Source organism: Perca fluviatilis, chromosome 1, assembly GCF_010015445.1.
Source record: "Perca fluviatilis chromosome 1, GENO_Pfluv_1.0, whole genome shotgun sequence".
Classification (NCBI taxonomy): domain Eukaryota; kingdom Metazoa; phylum Chordata; class Actinopteri; order Perciformes; family Percidae; genus Perca; species Perca fluviatilis.
Genome location: NC_053112.1, coordinates 47,458,752 through 47,477,434, shown reverse-complemented (window position 1 = coordinate 47,477,434; position 18,683 = coordinate 47,458,752). Strand labels below are relative to the sequence as shown.

General features: G+C 39.4%; 1 protein-coding gene across 1 annotated transcript in view; it reads left to right on the top strand.

The window, feature by feature from the left end:
- sorcs3 (sortilin related VPS10 domain containing receptor 3) overlaps positions 1-18,683 on the top strand; it is a 376,202-nt gene that overhangs the window by 192,654 nt on the left and 164,865 nt on the right. The window contains exon 3 of the mRNA XM_039826137.1: positions 1,902-2,001. Coding sequence (XP_039682071.1) covers positions 1,902-2,001 — 100 coding nt within the window. The remainder of the gene's footprint in view (positions 1-1,901; positions 2,002-18,683) is intronic.

The window sequence follows — 18,683 nt, the reverse complement described above, 5'->3', positions numbered from 1 at the left end:
CCTTCCTCTTTCTTTGTGTTGGCGTTCAAACCTCTGGTGGATTTGTGAGGACTATGGTTAACTGCTCCTCAGATCTCTGCAGGGTACATCCAGACAGCTAGCTAGACTATCTGAGCACGTTTTTCTCCCATCCAGGAATGCTGTGTACTGGACTAGCCAGACCCTCCTCCGCGGCGCTGAGGAGGAAGGTTTGGCAGTCCAAGACTAGACAATTAGTAATGCGAGGATGATTGAATTGATGGGAGAGAGAAGCGTATCGTTGTTCCTGAACCTTAGTCATAATAACTTTAATAAAGTGTAAAACCATCGGAGAACAGGCCATCTATAAATACAGTGAGTTTTATGTCGTTTCAGAGGCAAGAAGTTCTGTTTGTAAGCAGCCGATTTACTGCAGACACAAACCAGCACATTTCACCTTTTGGGCACATTTTATGCTTTTGGTTTAACACTCTTAGCAGAAAGTAGAGTGTCTTGCTAACAACAGAACTGTGTTAGGAATCAAACTATTGCCTTTTGGAGACAGTACAGCGCTGTAACCACTGGTCCATGCTGCAGCCTTGCCACTACCCATGTTGTGGTCCAAAGCCTATACCACGTCATGTCATTCTGCCATCTCATCTAATAAAATCAGCTAATTTTTTCCTTTTCACATTCATTTGCTCTCATGTGCAGGGTATGTTTGGGGGTGGGGGGTCACACTTGATCTTGGTCCACACCTGAAAGCTGACATCTCCCGACTGTCATCTGTCTCCAAAGATACCCCCACTTTTAATTAAAGAAATCTAACCATGCATTACGCTGACTAGATGATGAAGGCACGCCTGGCACTTGTGCTTACCCATGTCATGCCAAAAACAACATATGTCTCCATGCTATTCATGAGGTCTCCTCTCAGGAGGGTCCAACAGTGTTACACAAAGGCCAACGATATAGTTCACTGCCCCGGCTCCAAATCAGGATCACTCTCATTGCAGCACTTCTTCCCACACCTCTACTTGCATATGCTGTGGAAATGATGCCTTCTGTCTGACTCATTATTGTGCTTTGCAATCATAGCTACTACCGCGTCTCTCAGAGGCACTCTGGAATGAATTTGAATGAGAGAAATCTCTTTGCAATGTCGTTAAAAAACCCTGTTCCCGCTGAAGGAGCACAAGCAGCAGGCTCTGACTAAAAAAAGGAACTAATACTGAAATAGGTATCATCTTCACTTTCCTCATAACACTGTGAAGTAGACTGCATATCCAAATGGGAGTAATGCCACAGTTGTGGGTGGGTGCTTCTGTCCCCACCGAGAGGAATATTAGAAAATCCTGGGCACATGAATGCAGCTTTGACATAAAAAAACGGGAAAAGTGAACACAGCCCTGTAAATGCTGTGATATTCTACTTGAAGGGAGATTCTGTAGTTACTAGCGCTGATGGATTCATGTGGAGTTTCTAGGGACTAGGCTGGCTAACAGGCTCATTCCCACTGTTAAATTATTAAAGCCCATGGGTTCAGGGACATCCACATGTTTTTGCACTCGTCACATTTTATTTCATGGTAGTCATCGGGAGAGAATGAATTATTTACAGTGCTGGGTCCCCAGACATTTTCGAATGGTTCGTTTTCGTTGGCATCTATAGATGATTGGTTAACCTTCTCTTGTTCAATTGCCAGAGGTTTTACTCTCGCATATATATATATAGTACCATAGCAGCCTGTATCTGCTTGTTGTTTTACCCTAGGGTGTGATATTGCATTCTTTTTCATCACTGCAAAATCCATATCATTTGACATGAATCGTGTCCCAGTAATCTTTAGTCGGGTTATTTAGCCATTAGATTGTCAGCAAACTTTCAGTGTGCCCTTTTCAGGTTTATCTACTATACTATTTTCCTTTATTTCTTCCATTCAGATCTACTGACTACGGCTCCACATATGAGAGAATGAATGACAAAGTCGGATCCAAGACTGTCCTGAGTTACCTGTACGTCTGTCCAACTAACAAGAGAAAGGTGAGATGTTGCAAGTCATTGCTTTTGTTCAACTTTTGTGCTTACTGATACAAGCTGTGGTTTTCTTCTTCAAAATGCTCATGTACTGTACATTCTTAAATAATGTAAAACATTAGAGAGATTTCCATGTCTTTTCTTATTATACATCAAGTCAAGGTGCTGTATAAATACTGTGAAAGTATCAAATTGCTCCATCCACAGAGAAATGCACACAGACTGTATTCAAAAACTCCGCCTTTAAACGAGCCGTCAGGATGGTTTGATGTCACAACTATACTATATGTAGGTAGAAAGTGCCGCTACAGTGCCGTTACAGTCATTCCACGGCTGCAATAGTGGTGCAGAGACGCTGAGAGCACAGATCCAGTAGAATCAGAAATGCTGACCAATCACAACAGGCACTAAGAGACAGGCACTAAAACAGAGCGTTTCAGACAGAGGGTGAATACAAGTATATTCAGACAGACAGTTTGAGAAAAACAATGTGTTTTTGTGTTGTTTTTTTTACATTAAAGTGCTCATATTATGCTTTTTGTCCCTTTCCTTTTTTGTGTTATATATCTTTTTGTGCTTGTCATAGGTTTACAAAGTGAAAAAGCCCAAAGTCCCCCCCAAAGGGACTTACCATCTCCAACAGAAAACACTGTTCACAAACTGCTCCAAACAGCTCTGTTGTAGTCCTTACACAGCTACTGTCAGGGCACGCCCTCATAATCTGCTTCTGACTGGCTAGTAGTCCTTACCTAGGTACTGTCAGGGCACGCCCTCATACTCTGCTTCTGACTGGCTAGTAGTCCTTACCTGGGTACTCAGCATGTGCGACTCACAACAAAGATGGAACACAAGTGAGATGTCTCACTCTGTAGCTAAAACAGAGAGCTCAACACACAGGGTGAAAAGAGGAACTTCAGCAATGTGCAGTACAACAAAAATATATAGTTTTTTTTTTTTATTAAACCATGTAAACCTATTCGGGTACAACCTCTAAATACAATTATGGACCTGAAAATGAGCACAATGAGGTCTTTAAAGCATGTAAACATGTCCTAGTAGAAAATATGCCAATAAAATGAGCATGATAGGGGACCTTTAAAACAGGATTATGATTGAAGGAGACAGACCTTTGAAGTATCCCTTTCTATGTTTTTTTCTTGATGCTGTAATTGCAAAACTCTGTACTTGACTAACTGTAGTCTTGATGAATCCAGGATAATACATACAGTATATCCACATCACTGATCCCAGAACAACAACAGAGTCATGCCATACATGTCATAGAAAAACTGTTGTCATTTACGGATTATCTTCAGGGTTGCCATGTTGCAGTTTTGTGATTGGCTTTGGTTGGCTTTTGATTTTATATTTACAGGTAGTGACATGCCAACATGATAAAAGGCAAAAATCAATCTCAAGGGAAAAGGGCACTTGCACACTGAATAGATGCTCCAAAAAAGACATTTTAACATTACGTCTAAATAATTATATTTAGTAGCTACATCACTATATACAGATGATTTTTTTTTCCACGGAGTTAAGCATGTGATCACACACCAGTGACTGATATGGAATTGATATCTTTGAGTTTCGTGTTGTAAATAATTTGAGTATATGGACCTTCTTGGTTTAGACCTGATAAATACAATAAATAAAAAAAAAAAACGCTAATTGAGCCCAAACAGCAGGAAGGAGAGGAGACCGGCTGAGGTGGATCTGAGGGACCGTGAGGGTTGGTAAGGGAGAGGAGGTCAGTGAGGTATGAGGGGCCAGATGGTGGAGGGCTTTATAGGTGAGACCAGGATTTTGTAGGTGATCCGTGGGAAATGGGAAGCCAGTGGAGTTGTTTTAGGACTGGAGTGATGTGGTGCCAGGATTTGGAGCAGGTAATGAGGCGGGGGCTGAGTTCTGGACCAGTTGGAGTCGGTTGATGTTGGTAGAGCTGATGCGAGGGAGAAGTGAGTTGCAGTAGTCCAGTCGGAGGGAGATGAAGGCGGGAATGAGTCTTTCAGCAGCGGGGGTGAGAGAGGGTCTGATTTTGGCGGTGTTGCGGAGGTGAAAGAAGGAGGTTTTAATGACTTGACGGATGTGAGGCTCAAGGGAGAGGGTGGAATCAAAGATAACGCCAAGGTTGCGGGCTGGGGAGATGGGGAGACAATGGTGCCGGATGGTGAGAGTGGGGTTATTGGTTTTGCTGAGTGTGGATTTGGAGCCGATCAGAAGGAATTCTGTTTTGTCGCTGTTGAGTTTGAGGAAGTTGTGTTGCATCCAGGTTTTAATAGCTGACAGACAGGAGTTGATGTGGGAGAGGGGAGGATTGTGGGGGATTTGGTGCTGAGGTAGATCTGGGTGTCAGCTCAGCATAGCAGTGGAAGTCCAGGTTGAAGTGGCGGAGTATCTGACCAAGAGGGAGGGATGTAGATGATGAAGAGGAGGGGCCAAGTACGGAGCCTTGGGAACACCTTGAGTGACTGTGGCTGTGGCAGAGGTGTGGTTGTGGAGAGAGATGAAATGGGATCTGTTGGAAAGGTAGGAGTGGAGCCAGCTGAGTGCAGTACCGTCGATACGAGGTCTTTGAGTCTGGTGAGCAGGATGTTATGGCTTACAGTATCGAAGGCTGCACTCAGGTCGAGGAGGATGAATAATCATGTCATAATACTTACTTACGTACTTAACAAATCTGTTTTGGGAGCATCTATTTAGTGAGCAGTCACCTTTTTCTCTTGAGTCTTGTGATTTGAAACATCTGCAGAAGGTCTCAAGTGTCACTGACAGTAGCTTTACATCGCAAAAAGTGAAGAGGTTGGACTTATTTAGTGCATGAAAACAGTATTTCTTTCCTATTTCCTATGTGAGTTATAACATAGAATATAAAGGTAATTCAACACCTCCTTTTAAATGAGAAATGATGGTATACAGTTTATCTGTGGACACGATGGACCATGTGTAGATTCATGGCATTGTCGCCTTCCTGCATAAGGATTTTTCTGGCAACCACCAAAAGTGGAATTTTAAGAATTTCACAAAAAGGCCACAAAAAGAGACAAATTAAAGGAGAAAACGAGAAGAGAGAGAAAGTCTGAGCATTGCCAGCTGCCAACCATCTGCCAATGTCTTTAATCTGCCCCAGAGTTCTGTCAATTGCTTTTCCTTTCTTCTTTTTTTCTGACATTTTAAGAATTTAGTTAACAGATCAGGCTGTGGTTTGCTTTGCATTTTCTACCATCTGCTGCAATTTTGTGTTCATTTCATTTAATGAATAGACGATAGAACGATAAAATCGTTAAGTTTAGGAAAAAGATGGTGGTTTGGATTAAAACACTCCCGAGGAATGAACGAGTGTTTCCTGGGTGAAAGTATTTGGTGTTCGCTGCGAGGTGAACTGCTCCCCGGCTTGACAGCGCTGTGTTTTATGTTGACCCCACACTGACACCACGTTGTGCTATTTCATTTTGAGATTATGTTCCATTGAATGTTGAAGTTGATGATAAATAAGTGTTTTAGCATGGCTGGCTGAGTGGCTCTATATCCATGGTGTTGGAAGGGGGATTTCATTCCTGCATGTTTTGTTGTGCATGATCAGAAAACATCCCCCGCTTTCTTCACAAATTGCACAGTGCATGTGATGCCCCAAGCAACAATTTGATAAACAAATTGTGGCCAAAAGGTCAGAGTGCTTTAAGCAGCTCAGTCAAAGTAGGAGTCTAGTCTCCATCTGTAGACTAGACTGCCTCAAGGCTGTTTCCACATCAATATGTGTCCAGCCTTCTGTATCTAGGAATTAACAGTATCACAAAAAAATGCTAATTGACCCAGCTCATGTTAGCTCATGTTACCACTGACTATTCCAACAGATTGTATGCATAATGAGGAGATGAAGTTTACACAGCGTTAAACTGATGTGTTGCTCTGGAAACGCAGAGCTGGAGACAGTAACATAGTTTTACAGGGAGCTGGACATGACAGTTAGAGGCATTTAGTTGCAGTAAGTCATACTTTGAATATTGTCAAAGGAGTGTGTCTGAGTCAAAGTAGTGTCGGAAATCACTAATTGGCAATCAGTTAATAACCGCTGACTACGAAATCAACATTAGATATTTCCCATGAGCATTATATTAAAAACAATATTACACATGTAACTGTTATGTGTAGAAGAAGTACCAGAGAATTGTTTTAACTCCATAAAGTAGGTCTGAGAAAAAGAATTAGCTTATAAGCACCTAAATGGAGACAGTGAAACTTTTGAAAGAAGAAATAGGCTAACGCATGCTAATGCACGCTTGTTCAATAGAGTTGGGCATATTTCTGGTTTCCATGGTCTGGTCCGGTGTACCAAGCTAAAGCGGTTTGATTTGATGCTACCCGGTTGTATTAGCAACCTCTGCCGACAGCGTCACGGCACTAAATCCAACTTGTATTGCAAGCAGTGTTGGGCAGTTGCTAGTACAACAACTTTGTAATAGTGACGCTGTTTTCTGAATCAAATAGCTTTTTAGTTCATTTCATTTATTAATTTATCTCGAACAATCATCAATGATGCAAGACAAAACAATTTTTTTTTAAACCATAAAGAAAAAAAAAAATCTGGAATTAACAACAAAAAAACAAAACAAAATAAAAATATAAAAGGATTAGTTCGAGAAGGAGCAGGCGGAAGCAAATAGCTTATTTGGTCCTGCCCCATAATCATATTATTACAAAGTAAATAGATATGCAAATACAGCATGCTATCATTCATTCTTACGGTAACTAACAACAATACAACAATAACAACAATATCTTTAAATTATAATTCCGTTCCCGTGTTTTGGTCTATTTTCTGTATTGGTCAAGTAATGATTTCTTTAATCTATTTTTGAACTGAATGATGTTATGGCTCTGTTTGATGTCATTGTTCAGTCCATCCCATAAGGTCAACCCACAAACTGAAACACACATGCTTTTAACAGCAGTTCGCACAAGAGGTTGTTTGATGTCCTCTTAGATGATATCCCCCGTCTCTTTCATTAAACATTGCGCGTATGTTACATGGAAAATTATTTTCTTTAACTTTAAACATAAATTGTGCAGTTTTGAATGTAACAATGTCCATACATTTCAGCAAATGTGAATTCAAAAACATATGATTGGTATGATCATAATACCCAGTGTGATTTATTTATTTTTTGTAAGTTGCTTTTGTAAGTATTTCCCCAAACTTCCATACACTATAACATAATATGGTAAAATTAGTGTGCCGTACAGAGTATGCGAAGTATTTTGGTTCAAAATGTATCTAGTTTTGCTCAATATACCAATACTCCTGGCCATCTTCATGCACAGATATTTAATATGGGGCTTCCAGCAGAGTTGACGGTCAAGTACAACACCCAGAAAATTATTTTCATTGACTCTTTCAATTGCTTCATTATCAATTGCTATTTTAACATCTGTATTTATAGTGTGATTTCCAAATATCATGAATTTAGTTTTGTTCAAGTTTAAAGATAACTTATTTGAATCAAACCAGAGTTTTAGTTTATTCATTTCATTAGTGACCATTTCCAGCGTTAGTTGTTATCCCCACAACCAAAATATTTGTGTCATCTGCAAAAACAATACATTTTAGTACATTTGATAATTTACAAATGTCATTTAAGTAAAGGATAAACAATTTCGGGCCTAAAACTGACCCCTGTGGAACGCCACAAGAAATGCTAAGACTCATTGACCGGTGATTACCCATTTGAACAAACTGACTCCTGTACAATATCGGGTTTTTTTATCCAGTTGAAGGCCACACCTCTTATTCCATACCTTTCCAATTTTTTTAACAGGATTTCGTGATCTACAGTATCAAAAGCTTTTTTTCAGATCAATGAAAATCCCCACTGCATTGTTTTTATTGTCAATACAATTTGTTAATCTTTCAACTAACTCAATAAGTGCCATAGACGTTGACTTACCGCCTCAGAATCCATACTGACTGTCCGTTAGTAAATTGTTTCTGTCAATGAAATTATCTAGCCTTTTGACAAATTAGTTAAAAAATAGTTTTTCAAGTATTTTTGACAATTGAGAAAGCAGAGATATTGGTCTATAGTTATTGAAAATATGTGAGTCACCAGATTTATAAAATGGGATGACTTTAGCTACTTTCATCTTATCAGGAAATACTCCTGTTTTAAATGATAGATTATATATATATATATATATATATATATATATATATATATATATATATATATATATATATATATATATATATATGATATTGGGTCAACTATCCCGTCTATTACTTTTTTTTACTAGAGACATATCAATGTCATCACAATCTTTGGAAGTTTTATTATTACATTTACAATCTCTTTAATTTCACTGCCTTCTACAGTTCCCAAAAACAAAGAATATGGGTTATTTTCCACATGGTCCATCACAGAGTAATTAGTCCCTGTGTAATTTATGTCTTTGGCCAGATTAGGACCCACATTAACAAGTATTTGTTGAATCTGTCAACCACTTCATTCATATTTGTCCACATCTTCTCATTATCATTGAAGTTTTCCGGATAGTTAAATTTATTAAGTCCTTTTGTAATAATGGTCTTTATTGTATTCCATGTTCCTTTAACATTATCTTATCTTATTGTTATTTTCTAGTAATTTATTATAATAATACTTCTTACATACCCTCATTATGGTAGTTCATTTGTTTTTATATTTCTTATATTTTATGAAATTCCTATAAAAAGGTATTCTTTTTTTACAGGCATTTTGAATTCCTTTAGGCATCCAGAGTGTTTCTGGATGTTTCCTTTTATTACAATATTGTTTTATTGGACAATCTTTATTATATAAAGTTGTTAATATGTCTAAGAATAGTTCATCTGCCTTGTTAAGGTCGCTTAGGTGGCTTAGCTCTTTTATTGATCAAGTAGTGCGGTAGCGTCTACAAAAGCGCCATTTCCCCAAGCATTCTGAGGCTCAAGCGCAGCGGAGCTTTATGCTGCTGTCTGAAATAAAACCGCTGAGGACCACTGACGCTGCTGTCAAACACAGACTTGTATTTTGTGTACATGGATGTATAAACAAAAAAAGCTCAGATGTAGTAAACTACTTTTGCCATGTTGCTGTAGCTTAGCTTCCCACATTTATTTGGGGTCTAACATAAGCGTCAATGTAGCGAAGCTTAATTTAATGTGGAATAACTGGTAGCTTAGCTCACTGCAATGTTTCCAGTGTTCAGTATGCAGACTTATTGTTTCTCCAGAACACATCTAAATAAATGAATACGCAGGCGAGAAAGAAAGGTCGGATTCAAGGATCTACACAACTTCAAGCGAAAGGACAGAAGCAGAATTATGCGGTTAAGAACAAGTCACGGCCACTGGATAATAGAGTTGAGGGTTTCCCTGCTACAGCATATGACAAAAATCCATTTGTCCAGGTTGACCTACGTGGTTAGATAAATAATGAAGAAATAAAAATCTGCATGGCATCAACAGACTTACAGAAAATAACTCCTGTGTGATGCAGACGTGCTCAGAGTTGTGGAGCTGCTCAGGTTCATCAGCTTCACTTTTCCAAGGCCGAGCCAAGGTACTGACCCTGAATGCGTTTGCATGGCGTGGGAGTTAATAGGATCCTGGGCCTGTTGAGCTAAACCATGTCAGGGAGAGGAGCAGATCATAGCCAGCGCTGATTACTCCTCATGACTCACTCTTCCTGCCTTTTTTTATGTGGAGAAAATGTAATTCCACATCAAGGGCATAGCAGGAATGTAGTCCCTAAGGTTCTCTGTGTTGCTCATGTGAAGCATATGTTTGTTTTTGTTTTTTTTTCAGTTATATAAGATTAGATCAACTTTATAACACCCCAAGTAGGAAAAAGAGAATTCACACTCATACAACACAATATGTTAGATGTAAATAACACTAAGCAGTGCCTTAATTGGGCCAAAAAAAAGTTGCCAGTACCCTAATTTAGCAGTTGCATAACATGACCATCGCATGTGTCTTGGATATATTTATATTTACATGTATATCTTGTAGGGGTGACCCCGAATAGATAGATAGATAGATAGATCTTTATTGTCATTGTATGCAGTACAACGAAATTCGGTTGGCCCCATCCTCTCCAAATAGCAGCATAGAGTAAAAAGATAAATAGTCGACTATTTAATCTAAGGAGCCTGATTCGCCTGCCAATCTCACAATCGAATCGTTGCAGTGTCTGAAAATGTGGTTATGAAAGAAAGGATCATTCCATTTGCGTTGTATGGGGGTGCTGAATGTCTGGTTTTACGTAGAAGTGCTTGCTTTCTCCCAATAAATCACGATAAATAGTTGGCTGAGGAATGCCCTGCCCCTCTCTTACGTTGTTCAAATGCCATTGATTCTTTTAAAAAGCAGTTGAAGACTTTGTTATTCATACAGGCTTTTAGTTAGACAAGGGCTTTCATGGCTGGCTGATTTTGTGTACCTATGTTTTCCTTGTATTCTTATGTCTTCTATTTATCATATTCCAATTTTTTGTAAAGCACTTTGTGATTTTTATCTGTGAAAAGTGCTATATAAATAAACTTTACTTACTTACTATTTTGGTATAAATATCAGTAATAGATTTTATACAGTCAGCCTATTAATATTACTATTAACGTCAATTAGAAGTAAGGGTACTCATGTGGACATAAATCAACTCAGTACTGGCGAGTACTGGCCCATTTCAGGGACTGACAAATGACACTGACATCAGTTTCAAAATATATTCAAGATATTTGATATGTTTTAAACTAATCTATGTAAAAAAAAAATCCAGCATTTTATTGCGTGCATGTTCCAGTGTAAATGAGTCATCACAGCCAAGCAGTAGTAACAACCTCAGGAGAATATTGTACTCTAATGGTTGACCTCTGGCTCTGCCCATGGGCCGATTCCCCCTACGCACCTTATCTCTAATCTAATTATTTCGATTAGCCATCCTACAGATGGATGAAAGTTTGCCTGTCCGCTGCCTACATTTCTTTGTTGCCTCCTTGCATCTTGATGACCTTATTTAGCATCCACCTGTGTTTTTGTGGATAAAAGAGCAGTCTGGATGCCTAATCACTCACTGTAAGATAGAATCGCCTGCTACTTTGAGATATTCCTCTCATCAACTATAAAGGGATCGTTACAGTATATGTCCACTGCGACGATTCTGGAAACGTACCGTATGTAAAAAAATTTTCCCTTACAATGTCCAAGAAAAAAAGCTAAGAAGCTGTGACCTTTAACAACGTCGCATTACAGATTTGAATGATAGTAATGACATTTAGCACAAGGCCTCTGAAAATGACACCTCCCATGAATCTTCTCTGCTGTTTTTTGATGTCTTTTTTTTCCCCCGAACCCGTTGTGCGCTCAGTCCTTGAACACTTTCATTCAACGGCTGCTAGATTGGGTTCGTTTAAAAAATAAAGACATGCGCATTTTAAAATGCCATTGAGGAGGCACAGCAGTGGAAACATGATAGCTAGATGTGGGTGATTAAGTCTTGAGCCATGGTTAATGAGCGTATTGCAGCAACGACTCTCTGGTAAAACCTCCCGTCAAAGACAGACTAAGCCCAATTGATCTGGCGTGACGTGATTCATTTGCTGCAGGGTGTCTTTTTCCCCTCTGTCTCTGATCCATACCTCCAACTTACCCCATGATCCGACAACTACCGGCTTCTATCTCTGTGCTCCAGCTCATGCACAGAAAAAAAAAACGCAACGGTTATCCCTCCAACCTCTATTGATTTAGTATTGTTACCCTCCTCGCAAAGGCTGCTTGCAGAGTGCTTGCTGTGAGGGAAATGGTAATCAACCCTCGGTCACTCACTGGGATTTTTTTTTGAGGGTGATTGTTTTAGTAGGCAGGAGAGAAATTGGCCACATCTCCTATTCCCGCCTTTGTATCGGCTTCAAATTGGTTGTGGGTTCTTTCTAATCGCTGAGGCGACAGACAGAAACTGGCTTGTTACGATAATGTGTAAGGTTGGGAAATAACGTGGCCGTTTTCACACTTACATGGTGGCAAATGAGTAAAGTGAATGCGACAATACTTCCCAGGCCCCATGCCAGGCTTTGAATCAAGGCCAGAGAAAAGACAAAGGAAAAGCAATTGCAATTGACAGTGTTGGGAAGGCTTTGCAAAGTTCAATTCAATTCTATTAAATTTTATTTATAGTGTCAAATCACAACAGGAGTTATCTCGAGACACTTTACAGATAGAGTAGGTCTAGACCACACTCTATAATTTACAAAGACCCAACAATTCCAGTAATTCCCTCAAGAGCAAGCATTCAGTGCGACAGTGGCGAGGAAAAACTTCCTATTAGGGAGAAACCTGGGCCAGACCCAGGCTCTTGGTAGGCGGGAATCTGCCGCTGCCAGTTGGGACACAGAGACACTGATACAGATATACGTGATATGATTCATAACAATTATAGCAGTTGGCATGATGCACCATGGCACTTATAGTAACTGTAAAGATAATAAAACTATGACTAAAAATAATAGTTGTAGCAGTGCAGGGCGTCGAGCAGGACCACAGCAGCAGCTTCCAAAAATTATCCAGGTGCCACCTGAACAACCAAATCTACGAAAGTACCCATTACTTCACATTGGAAGAAGTTGAACTAGAGCAAAACTACCCGAGGGAGGACTCTAGATTGGTTACCTAAAGTTAGGCCTACTTAGAAAAGGTAGTTCAAACTACTTGGTAAAAAAAAAAAATATATATATATATATATATATATATCTCAAATTGACAATGTACATGTGATGCCAGGTAATTTCTACAATAGCATGTAGTAGACTCGTATCCACCCCCCTCCTCTCCTTAATCCTTGACTATATACCTGCTCATTGCACAGACTATCCTGAACTTTTTTGCACATCCCTCAACATTTTTGCACATCCTGCACTAATCCATACCGCCTCTTTTTTTCTTAAAGTTAAATAATAATAATTTATTATTATTAATAATAATAATGTGTACCTTATTAATCCTGCAAGGGAAATTACAATTATTATTATTAATAATTATTTAACAGTTATATTGTACATATTTGTGTGTATTTATTGTTTCTTTCATATTCATGTTCTGATTGAGCAACTTCTCTGACCATTTGTTGACAAATAGCAATAAGCAATACGTATGACTAACTGACACCAAATATAATTAAATTTAGATTTGCAAGTTCAGTTTCAAAACATTAAAATCTATAGCCCAATTTTTTTCACAGGTGAGCTGACGTTTCCAGCTACCTAGAAGGATGGCGAAGGAATGTCCCGCCCTACTGTGCCTTACTCTGCTTCTGATTGGCCTACCGTGGTATTCTTACCCTCACTTATGGAGTTAGATTCATGCCAAAACCTCACACACACACAAAACGTGTTTTACTCACGCCCAACGATTCACAAACAACAAAACATCATTCACAAACTAATGCATTTTGTTCTGCAAATAAGAAACCTACCTATCAAACAAATACAGTATGTTTTACACATACAAAGAAATGTATTTCTTCAATGACATAAAATATCCTGCAAGTACAAACTAAAATGTTTCAAGTACAAAAAAAAATCCTTCAAGTACAAAAAAAAATCCTTCAAGTACAAAACAAATTCTACAAGTACGAAAAACTGTCACGTGACTTTTGGCACTAATTTTCCGCCTTGCTGATCCACATACAAATGCAGGTACATTTTCTAACAAATGTCCTGTAATTTGCACTCCACAACAGCAGGTGGCGCTGTTAACTCAATTTAAGCCTACCAGGACCATACATATATACACGCGGATTTTTTAAACGTTATTACGGTGCATAACTTACTGGAACAAAGCTGAGCAACGTGTTGTTGCTGGTGACAAAACCACTGATTATATATATATATATGTATATTGAAGCGATGCTGGCGTTAAAGACCCGCTGATCGTTGTCTGATTCTCTGAAATGAATGCCGGCATTGCATTGTGGGAAATCGACTTTGCATGCGCACAACTCTGATCATATCTGTTCTGTCTTACAGCATACTGTAATATTTCACCAGTAATACGACCAAAATAATATTATTAAAATAAAAAAGCATACTATGATAATATCTACATATATGATGCTAGATGTAGTATTATAGTTTAAAAAATATCAAAACAACAAAGCAATCCAGCTTCCCTGGCCAAAATAGACCGAAATAATAACATTAAAAGAAATACAATTAAACCATGATAAGATCTGGTGAATAAATGTTGATTAAAACAGCGGTTATTGGGCTAAAAATACCAATAATAGCAAAGCTGTATACAGCTTCTCTGTACAGAAAGAAACGTGCTGTGATCAGGGAATCTGTGCGTAGACCACGGATGATGATGTCATTGACCTACATGCATCGCATCCGTGGCCCGTCACAGAATTTTCGGCAAATCTGTGAAACTGCCACAGATACTGAGTTAAGGGGCCGTGTTCATTTCACAGAACTCAGTGAGACCGGCAGCCTGTAGGCTACTACGAAGCAAGATCAGCATGCTGGATTTCTTTCAGTTACCCGGCTTCACCTAACCTAACAACCGGGGTCCTGCATAGGCTGTGTCACGACGATGGTTAACAGCTAGTGACACAGTGATGGTAACGGTGGATCAGTTGTTACGGGTACAATCACCGTGGTAACTTATTCTGAACACCTAACCTGGTCGGGAGCAGGTTATGTTGGAGATCAGAGATCAACCGGTGTAAAAGCACCGCCTACTGACCAATCAATAGGCTACTCGATTGCTGTCGCCGTCACTGTTCTTAGAAGATCAGGCGGAGCCCAGTGCGCAGAGAGAGAGAGAGAGAGAGAGAGAGAGAGAGAGAGAGGGAGAGAGATATGCGCTCATAAAAGTTAAAACATTTAGAGACCAACAACCCCGTAAACATTCCCTGATGGGTATTTTTATGAAATATATAGGCTAGATTTTAATGGGAGGGAATTGCATATCCGCTTGTTGAGCCGTGTGTCGCCAATGCGCACATCGGTTTGAATTATGTTTTTATATATTTTATTTGCTCTCACGATCGCTTCCACTGCCAGGGTTGCAACTGATCATATAATAGGCTAAAGCAACGACAGTTTATGGAAAGCACAAGTGTAATTATGGTCAGATATTGTGCCTGACTGATGGGGAAGTGATATTGATAAGCCATGTGATTTAGGCCTACGCATCTAGGCTACAGCGTCCACTATTTTTTTGCCAGCTTTCCTTCCTGTTTTAGGAAGCAGCGACTGTATTGCGGTTGTTAGGTTAGGTGAAGCCCGGTAACTGAAAGAAATCCAGCATGCTGATCTTGCTTCGTAGTAGCCTACAGGCTGCCGGTCTCACTGAGTTCTGTGAAATGAACACGGCCCCTTAACTCAGTATCTGTGGCAGTTTCACAGATTTGCCGAAAATTCTGTGACGGGCCACGGATGCGATGCATGTAGGTCAATGACATCATCATCCGTGGTCTACGCACAGATTCCCTGATCACAGCACGTTTCTTTCTGTACAGAGAAGCTGTATACAGCTTTGCTATTATTGGTATTTTTAGCCCAATAACCGCTGTTTTAATCAACATTTATTCACCAGATCTTATCATGGTTTAATTGTATTTCTTTTAATGTTATTATGTCGGTCTATTTTGGCCAGGGAAGCTGGATTGCTTTGTTGTTTTGATATTTTTTAAACTATAATACTACATCTAGCATCATATATGTAGATATTATCATAGTATGCATTTCTTTATTTTAATAATATTATTTTGGTCTTATTACTGGTGAAATATTACAGTATGCTGTAAGACAGAACAGATATGATCAGAGTTGGGCGCATGCAAAGTCGATTTCCCACAATGCAATGCCGGCATTCATTTCAGAGAATCAGAAAACGATCAGCGGGTCTTTAACGCCAGCATCGCTTCAATATACATATATATATATAATCAGTGGTTTTGTCACCAGCAACAACACGTTGCTCAGCTTTGTTCCAGTAAGTTATGCACCGTAATAACGTTTAAAAAATCTGCGTGTATATATCTCCTGGTAGGCTTAAATTGAGTTAACAGCGCCACCTGCTGTTGTGGAGTGCAAATTACAGGACATTTGTTAGAAAATGTACCTGCATTTGTATGTGGATCTGAGGGCATTTGTGTGTGGATCAGCAAGGCGGAAAATTAGTGCCAAAAGTCACGTGACAGTTTTTCGTACTTGTAGAATTTGTTTTGTACTTGTAGGATTTTTTTTTGTACTTGAAGGATTTTTTTTTTCTTACTTGTAGAATTTGTTTTGTACTTGAAGGATTTTTTTTTGTACTTGAAAGATTTTAGTTTGTACTTGTAGGATATTTTTTGTCATTGAAGAAATAAGTTTCTTTGTATGTGTAAAACATACTGTATTTGTTTGATAGGTAGGTTTCTTATTTGCAGAACAAAATGCATTAGTTTGTGAATGATGTTTTGTATTTGCAAACCACACTGAGTTTGTTTGTGAATCGTTGGGCGTGAGTAAAACACGTTTTGTGTGTGTGTGAGGTTTTGGCATGATTCTAACTCCATACTCACTCCTCATGCATTATGCCTTCACAGCAGCAAGGATGTTCAGTTACAGAAAGAAGCAATGGTAAAAATTAAAATAATTAATTTCCTTTTATGGCCCAAAAATGTTTTTAGTTTTAGTAGTTAACTACATACAAAAAGGCGGAAAAGTACTTTAACTACTTAAATCACTATGCAAATATGAATATTGTTGAGCTACCAGCAAGCTACAGCAAAATGTGAAGGATATAGTTACATAGGGGAAATTACACTCATCACTTAGCACAAGGCTTAAATACCAACGATAGGTTGAAATATGAAACGTACACTATATGCATATACCTCTTCAAGGCATTTCTACATTTTTATTTAACTCAAAGTCCTGACATTTGACTCAGAATAAGGCATGGCAAAATTTAATTTCCTATTCACAATATACTCTGCTGCTCACTCATATAGTATTATAGAATATGATTACTGTTTAAAAACTGTTAATTACATCTGACAAGCTCCAAAGACACTGGCAAATATCAGGAGGTCTTGGCACTGCACGGTGATGGGTAATAAATGGCAAAATTGGCGAGGGGGCCAATGAGGTATCCAGGTTGAGAATGTGCTGCCTGTTTATTGGTGCTTAATGAAAAACAATTTATCTAAATCACCACCAGGGAGGGTTCCTGGTTAAAGCTCTGGAAAGAGGCCTAGCATTTCTGTCAGTGACAAATGTGCTGCTGTTTTTCCAATACAAATTGAATTGACGAGAGAAACACAGCCATTTGGGCCACGAACGAAGCCACGGCCCACAATTCCACCTCACAATCCTTATAGAGGCATGGGTGTCATAGTTTATTAAGACTAAGAGATAAACATTTAAAGCTGTACCAGTCCATATTTTCATGCAGATAATGGAATAAATGATGAAGTGTAATGTGAAGGGGTTTGATCGTAGTGACACACCCACAGAGAATTATTACCCCACTCTGCAGTTCCCCTCAGCTCTACGGTTTTCTGGACCATAAACTCGACTCTCATCAACCTTGTTTTCAGCCAAAAAGGTTTTGGAACTACTTGCCTACCACCAACCAGCAGATGCATAGAGTTAGCCTCTAAGGCCTTGTTCAAATCCATTTTTTTTTTTGTGGCATATCTAGATTGTATCCAGATTGATTTATAGACAGCATTTTTTGGCAAATCAGATCCAAATCACATTTAGAGGTGGTATGAAATGTGATTCCAATGGGAATTTCTACAGCTATGTCTCAGTACGGACACTCTGGCAGCTTAAAATCGGATTTCCAAGTGTCACTCGTGTAGCCGAGGGTTATGAATTGTGCCGATACTCTAAAACCCAGTATCTGTATTCCGAGCCAGGTTTTACCTTTCACAATAAAAGCCCAACTTAAATTTACTCTGAGCATTTTGCTAAAAACGCAACTCGACAAAATAGCTGCTGCTACTATGCTACTATGGGGGACAACATGGGGGAGAACAGCAGTCCGTTTTTGGGACTTGAAAGCGTGATTGGAGGTCAAAATGATGGACCTCCGTGGCCAGTGTGTTTTTGGCGTTACTAAGCTTAGAAATGGATAGATATTTTCCTCTGCGGGTAGTGGAGGCCTAGTCTGGCTCAACAGATGTACATTGCTGTGATAAACCCTGACTAAAGCCTAAGGTCCTCCCCTCTTGATTTCTTCGATATTGGGGCTTAGTGCTGCCCAGGATGATTTGTGATTGGTTTAAAGCAGTACAATACCTTTTTTTCCCCCTATCCCAGAATAGATACGCCATGTAGCCAGGGCTGGACTGGCCATCGGGCATACCGGGCATTTTCCCGGTGGGTCGACGCACTTTTGGGCCGAATCGCCGATATAGGCCCATAAAGAACTCACAGCGGCCCATTGGTTAATTTTCTTTATTGGCACTGGCCTGACCCAATCAAATCCAGGAACCCCCTCCCCACGGGCCGCAAATTTACGAATCCCACTTTGGCCACGCCTCCCGGCCCTGAGACGTGAGCTGTAATAGTTATGGTGGAAGGACAAACGACCACCAAAGTGCAAGGGAGGTGCAGAGAAATGACAGGAGAAAAAGATTAAGAATCTACAGGCGGATTCCTCAAAATGTGCCAAAATTTTT